The sequence below is a fragment of the Leucopleurus acutus genome (genome assembly GCF_964270905.1).
Source record: "Leucopleurus acutus genome assembly, chromosome: 8".
Classification (NCBI taxonomy): Eukaryota; Metazoa; Chordata; class Mammalia; order Artiodactyla; family Delphinidae; genus Leucopleurus; species Leucopleurus acutus.
The window spans coordinates 104,241,604-104,248,604 of record NC_139151.1 but is presented as its reverse complement, the minus strand read 5'-3'; the positions used below and the strand labels follow the sequence as shown (position 1 = coordinate 104,248,604).

The following is a 7,001-nucleotide window of genomic DNA, read 5'->3' as shown; positions in this document are numbered from 1 at the left end:
GAGGTTCGGGTTGGATCCCTGGTCAGGGAACTAAGAACCCACTCCACCATTTAAGTGGGACTGCAGACACTTTCTCCGGGTACTCCCCCTCCCCCTACCCCCTTCAGGGGAGGGCACCCAAGGAAGCAGGGAGGCAGGGCACTGGGAATGGGCCCTGCAGGAACATAAGCCTCCATCAGAACCAGCCCCGTTGTCCTGGCGATGGCTCCTGTCCCAGGCACCTCAGGCACCCACGGGGGCAATTAGCGAGTGTGGGAGGGGTTTCCACAGTGGCAGTCCCCAGGGGGTGCGGCTGGGGCTTAGGCAGGGGGCAAGGGCTGGCGGGCCCTTCCTCCTTTGTCCGGGCACACTAGGCCTTTGTTCTCAGCTGGCTCTCTCTGAGGACGGGACCAGGACCATGGGTGGGGGGCGAACTTGCCTTAGAGTGCCCACAGCCCTGGGGGGAATCCTGAACCAGCAGGGAGAGGGAGCAGAAGAGGGGACAGAGTCCCACTTCTGGGCCCAGCATCCACTTGGGGAGCCCTCCTCCCCCAGGCGCGGAAGCCTTCCCTGACCCCAAGAGGCTGGGCACTGCAGCTTACCATTGGCTCCTGGTGCTGGTGAAGACCTTCCAGCAGCCAATGGGCAGCCTCAGTGAGCCCTGAGGAGCCCCGGCTGGGCTCGGAGGGGCGGGGCTGTGAGGGGAGTGAGGGCCGGAGGGGAAGGAGCCGCTGGTCCGGGGTTGAGGCTGGAAGGCGTTCCATCTGACTGCAGACGGGTTTCTGCTCAGACTTTATTCCAGGCCTCCCCAGGAGCCTTGGGGTCCCCTAAGCCCAGCCTGTGCCCCTAACCTCACCCTCCTTCAGCGCCAGCTTGATGCTTGCAAGGGCCCAGGCACCAGGACAGCTCCGTGGGCGGATGATGGGCCTGGGTCCTCAAAACCTCACTCTCTCACCTTCCTTCATCCTCGAGCCTGACACAGTCCACGGGAAAGAAGCTGAGGCATCCATCCCGGCTGTAAAGTGCGGTGCCTACTTGGAGGCTGGCATCCACCGTTCAGGCAATTGGGGTTGGGGGACCCTGAGTCTCTGGTACCCTCAGAAGTGGGACCTTCAGAATCGGGTGTCCAGGGAGGAGGTGGAGCCTCGATGGGACCTGGCGGGGCTCTCGATACGGGGGGCCCTGGACCGAGTCAGCAGCCCATGGAAAGTCTTGCCTCGGGTCTGGGGCTTGCGCCGCGGCGGCCTGGGCTCCTCCGGGGGCTGAACCACGATGCGGGGCACCTCGGGCCTGGTGGCTCCCCGGGTTCCTGCCAGCTGCTGGGCCTCAAAGATGGCTTGGGCCCCAGGCAGGCGGGCCTGCGGCCTCGGGGGTGGCCCAGATGCCGACGCAGGCAGCTGGGCCAGCTGGGCCTTGATCTCCCGCTGCAAGTCCTGTTCGGACAGGGCCACACTGTGCACCTGTGGGGAGCAGTTGATACTGAATCTGCCTGGCCTGGGGGAGGGCAGGAAGCGATGAGATCCCTGTGGGGCGGGCAGGACACAGCCGCAGGAAGTGGCTGAGGGCTGAGGGGCTGACAGACAAAGAGACTAAAGGAGCCACTGAAAGCCACTTGAGGCCTGGGGTTTCCACATTCTCTGCTGCTCAGAGGACAAGAACTGAGCCCCGGTTCTTACTCTGACTTCCCCCTCTGGGACTCAGTTTCCGCAACTGTGCAGGGGGGCTGGGCCATTGCAGAGGGTGGGCAAGGGGCACCCACCTGGGGCATGAAGACCTCCTCCTGCAGCTGGGTGGGCGGGATGGCTCGAAGGGCGCCGAGCGTCTCCAGGAGCCCCGGGCAGGCCAGGCGCTGTTCAGTGGTGCCCAGTGCCAGGCGTACCAGTGTCAGACCCACGCGGAACAGCACCTTCACACCTGCAGGCCGGGGGCTCACTCAGTTGGGGGGCCAGCCCTGGGCTTCCTCAGTCTGCACCTGAACCTGCCCTCAGCCAGACTCCTTCCACCCTCCTGCAGCTCTGCTGCCGTGACCCAATGACTGAGAGCACGGTGGCAATCTGAGAGCTCTGGCCAGCACGTCTCAGCGGCCACAGACACTTGTGGGCAGAGCAGCCTGCCAGGAGCCAGGGGCTACTGAACGCCTCACGCCAAGCCTTCTCATTCTGGGCCTCAGCTCCTCCTCCCTCCAAGGAGGGGCTGGGTGGTGACGTGAAGGCCTTTCCAGCTCAGACCTGTGACCTTCTGATTCTAGAAAGATTCTAGCCAGAACTCCTCACCTCTAAGCCAAGAGTATAGGACACACATGCACACAAACACGCACACACGCACACACACACATGGGTGTGACCTTGGGCCTGTTCCTGGAGCCTCAGAATTCCTTCCTGGTAGCCTCGGGTCTGCTGAGAACAGCAGTCAGGGGACCAGCGAGGTCTGGTGACAACTGTGACTTGTAAAGGGACAGCAGCGACTACTAACGGTGTCACCGTTATGAAAGGGAGCCGGAGGCAGAGGGCAAGGGTAGCTCAGCCACCCTGACGGGGGGCCCTGCCCTGCCCCGCCCTCGAGGTCTGAGTCTGCAGGGGAGGCCATGTAGATGGCAACTTGGACACCCGTGGCCAGAGCTCTAAGCCAGCCTGAAGCCAACTGGGCACACAGCAGGTGCTCAATAGATGTACTGATTGATTTCTACCATTTTTTGGTCCAACCACCCTGCTCTTGGCCTGGCACTTCTCCCATGTCCGCACCCCCACGTCAGTCGTCTGTAGCCTGGCCTCTCCGCCTCCACACTGGCCCTGCAAGTTTGCCTCTTCCATAGAGCAGCCACGAGCACCTTTAAACTCTCCTCCTGCCGCCCCCCTACACTCTGGCACATCCTTTGTTTTATTTTCTTCACAGAACTTCTGACAATCTATAAATATCTTGTTAATTTAGTACCGTCGCCTCCCATCCCCACTTCCACCAGAATGTAGGTCTCACTCACTCAAGTGGCCCTGGCTTCCGGAGCAGCGCTGGCCTCCGAGAGCGCTCACCAGGGCCCGTGGGGCTCCATCGGCCATGCCCCCACTGTGCCCGGTCCCTGAGCCGTCTCACTGCTGTGATCTCTGCAGCGCCCCCCGACTCCAGCCCTCCCCCAAGCAGATGGTGCCCTCCCTGTGGTGGTCTCACTGCTGGGGGTGGGGGCTATCATTCATTACATTGGTGATCCGTGGCCAAGGGCTGGGCCGTTTCCCCAGAGCCACAGGGCGCTGTCACCCTCAGCACACCCCAGCACCCAGACCCCAGGCCAGGACTGGCAGTGGCGGTGGGGCAGAGCAGAGCTGGCACCCTCATCCCCTCTGCACACCAGGCACCCGAGGCTCCCGGCCCCAGTTCCCACGCCTGCCCCCACCCACCTGGCCAGCCACACACTCACCCTCACTAAGGAAAGCGTCCCAGACACGCAGCACCGTGGGGAAGGGCAAGGAGCGGGCGAAGAGGCACAGGAACCACTCGGGCAGGTAGAGCAGGGGCCCGACGCCCACCTGCTGCAGGTGCTTGTGCACACGCGGGAGCAGCCGCCGCAGCAGGGCCGTGAACACCTCGGCGTCCAACCGTACACCCTCCTGTGGCCACTTCCGTCAGCATCTCCACTCCCGGTCCCCAGGTCCCCACCCAGTCCCCAGGCCCCGCCCCACCCCCCGCCCAGCCCCTCCCCCTGTGCCCTCTGGCCCCATCCCAGCCTCTCACCATATGGGGCCCGTAGTAGCCAGGGAGGTAAACCTCGCAGATCTGTACCAGGCACCAGAAGGCCTCCTGGGGGCGGGCACAGGCCTTGAGTGCCCACCGCAGAGGGGACCACAGGGCGGGGGAAAGGGGTGCAGGGGAGGGTCTGGACACCATCTGGGGTGACTCTGGAGCCAGGAGCCTGGACTCAGTGCTGGGGCTGGTAAGGAGGGGCAGGTCTTACCAAAAAGCTTCCTGTTGCCCAGATAGAGGCCAACAAGGGGTGCAGGGAGTTGGAAGTCACAGGGCTCAGGGGGTTGAATTTCAGGGTCACAGGGTAGGGGCTCACTGGTCAAGGCTAGGGAGGGTCCCAAAGTTCAAGTCTTGGGTTCTTGGGGTCACTGGGGTCAGGGATCATGGTCACAGGGTTCAGAATCAGAAGTCATGAGGTCAAGGTAATAACAACCAGACTCCTAGATCATTGGGGCAAATGTCAGGGCTCAGGGTTCCATGTTCCTGCAGTCAAGGTCGTTGGGTTTGAAGGTCGCTGAGGTTGGTGGTCATGAGGCCCTGGGTCACTCACTAGGACAGGTTTGGGTAGGAGTCAAGGATCCCAGGTCCCTGAGGCCAGAGTTCCTGGGGATGGAGGGGTCATGGGCCCAGGGCACAGGATTACTAGGTCCCTAGGTCACCAGCGTTGGGGGTCATAGATCACTGGGGTTAGGGGGTCAGGGTCTTGGGTCCCCGTAGCAGGGTTGAGGGTACTCACCTCTGGGGGCAGATACATGAGCAGCACGGCAGCCACAGGGCCCTGGGCCTGGCAGTAGCCCTGTTCCGGCCGATATAGGGTGTAGGCCTTGAGTACCTGGAGGAGCCCCTGCTGCCTGTGCCAGAAGACCCCGTTAGGGGCCAGTCCTCCGGGCATCCCTTCCCCACCCTCTGGCGGCCCTTTCCCAGGCCTCAGCCCCCTGAGGGCCTTGCTGGGTCCTCTGAGATGCAAAGGTATAAAGCTGGGGTGGGGGGGTACTAGGCCAAAGCACCTGGGGGTTGTGGGGCTGGGGGGTCCCTGGGCATCACTGGCCTCGTACCCGTGACCCTGGGGTGACACAAACATCTCATGCAGAGGGAACTGGCGGTGCAGGTCCCTGCCGATGGTCTCCATCCACTGTGGGTCCCCAGGGGCCTCAGCCAGTTCCTGTGGGTGGACAAAAAGGTGAATGTGAAGGCCCAGAGTGGTGAAGGGCCAGGGAAGGGAGGTGGGACCCCTGCCAGTTCCCTCACCTGATAAGTGTCACGGCTTTTCTGCTGACACACATGGGCCCCGCACAACAGGGGCCAGCACCGGGCCCGCAGGGCCGAGGGGATGCCTTTCCGGCACTGCATCTTTACCTGTGGGTGAGGCCAAGGGACCCCGTTAGGCCAGCCACACCAGCTTCCCCTGCTCCTGTCGGCAGGCCCCAAGCACAACCTGTCATCAGGCAAGAGCCACTTTGGGTAGCAGGGAGAAAAGGCAGGAGGTACTGGGACATGGGAGGGGTGAATTTTGCCTGGGCATGGGCCGAGGCAAAGGGGGCTGAGCCACGGAGGCCTGGGTGGGACCACTCTCCCCCTCACCTTCTTGAACCGCCGAGACATGGTTTTCTCCCAGTGTGAGGTCATCTCTACCCACTTCATCTCCCGCTGGCGGATAAGGTCTGCAGGAGGGTGACCTGGCCTGGGGACACATGGCACAGGTGTCCAGGCGCTGGGCAGCTGTTACCCAGAGCCCACATTTGCCACCCTTCATGCTACCTGGGTGAGCCTAACTCCTGGCCCTGGAGATCTCTGGGAATCTCTGGGGCGTGGTGGGGACCTGTCACCCAGGAGTTGCCAGTGGTTGTCATGGGGACAGGAAAGGATGTGGCTCCGATGTGGGTGGAAGCAGGAGAGACTGAAGGGGGTGTGTAGGTGTGTGTTGAGGGAGGGGCTTGTTGATTGTCCCCCAGGATAGGGACACAGACAAGTCATCAGGGAAGTTGGGTAGACAGAGTCCTAGACTAGAAGCCAGGAGTTGTGAGTTTGGGTCTGATTCTGTCTCTGATCTGCTGTGTGATCTTCCTATCTGTTTCTGGACTTGTCTTCCTGTCTGTACATGAGGAATGCAGAGGATTGGTGGGGGAAGAAGTGTGGGTTCTGTGATCTGGATCTGGGATTCCCGGGCCAGATTAAAAGGAGAAGAATGTTTGGCCCCAGAGGTGGGTGGAAACCCTCAGAAACTGGGAGTAAAAGAGACATACAGGAGCCACCCCCCGCAGCCCTGCTAACCTTAGGATTCCATCTGGAACCCGAGAAGGGATGATAGTGGCTGAGTCCCCAGACCCGCCCAGGACCCTCGAGGTTGGACCTCACTCTAGAATTCAGCCCTCAGCTCCCACCCTTATTCCCAGCACCCCACCGCCCTACTCCATCCCTTCCCTACTTACCCTGGCTCTGCTGAGCTGCCCCCAATGAAGCCATAGCGGTCAGCCTGGCGATATGGGCCGGGCCCACTCAGCTCTGAGTCAGACCCCAAAGAGCTGGAGTCATCCTGCAGCTCACCAGGCTGCACCAGGTCCTCCCCCAGGGCCTGGGCCATGGTGCTGCAGACGCCTGATGCCATAGGCTGCAACATGTGGGGAAAGCCAACGTGAGAGGTGGCTCCTAGCCAGCCTGGGGCCTGGGCTCCTATCCAGCCAGGCCCCAGCCCCAGGACCTGACTGCGTGGTCAGAGGGAGCAGATTTCAGGGTATCTCTCCAAGCCCCTTCTGTCCCCTCTTCTCTTGTGGGGTGGGGGTGGAGCATGGGCCCAGAAGTGGCAGAAAGGCCAGGCCCCTGTCCCCTGCAGCCCAGCTTACCTCCTTGCTGCACCTCACCTCCTCCTCTCACTTCCTCCTCAGCCACAGCTTCGTCAACCAGCCGGGGGGCCCCTCCTAAGTGCGTGTGGGGGGGTAGTTACCCCTTCCTGTCCCGGGCTCTTCCGGCCTGCCCCACTGGCCCTGGGCCATGGGCTCCTCCCACCATCCCGGTGGGCTGGGTGGGTGCAGGCTTGGGTTCCTGTGCTGGGTGTGATGCGGCCAGGGCCTGCCAGAGGTAGAGAGGGCAGGCTGCCTCCAGATTTGAGGTCACTGGCATGTAAAACACTCGATTCAGGGTCCAACGAGTATCATGGTGTATTTAGTGTTTGCTCTTTACAAAGTAATACTTTCAACATGCACACAATGTAGCATTACTATGCTACTCAAAAGGCAAGGATGAGACATTACAAAAAAGTAATAATTTAGCATGCACCACAGGCAGTGTGGACC

At 61.8% G+C, this 7,001-nt stretch overlaps 1 protein-coding gene across 2 annotated transcripts; it reads right to left on the bottom strand.

The window, feature by feature from the left end:
* Window positions 1-807: 807 nt before the first annotated feature.
* On the bottom strand, window positions 808-6,307 carry TBC1D10C (TBC1 domain family member 10C; the record flags this gene model as incomplete). Of its 2 annotated transcripts, none has more annotated exons than XM_082845444.1 (9): window positions 808-1,439; window positions 1,739-1,893; window positions 3,389-3,578; window positions 3,703-3,768; window positions 4,448-4,562; window positions 4,767-4,873; window positions 4,960-5,067; window positions 5,293-5,392; window positions 6,141-6,307. In XM_082845444.1, the coding sequence occupies 9 exons, from the start codon at window positions 6,290-6,292 to the stop codon at window positions 1,092-1,094; spliced, it is 1,341 nt and encodes a 446-aa protein (XP_082701570.1). In that variant the 3' UTR covers window positions 808-1,091. The 2 variants fall into 2 exon arrangements, with proteins under 2 accessions (XP_082701570.1, XP_082701569.1); XM_082845443.1 differs by having other exon boundaries at window positions 3,703-3,786; window positions 6,141-6,292.
* Window positions 6,308-7,001: the final 694 nt, after the last annotated feature.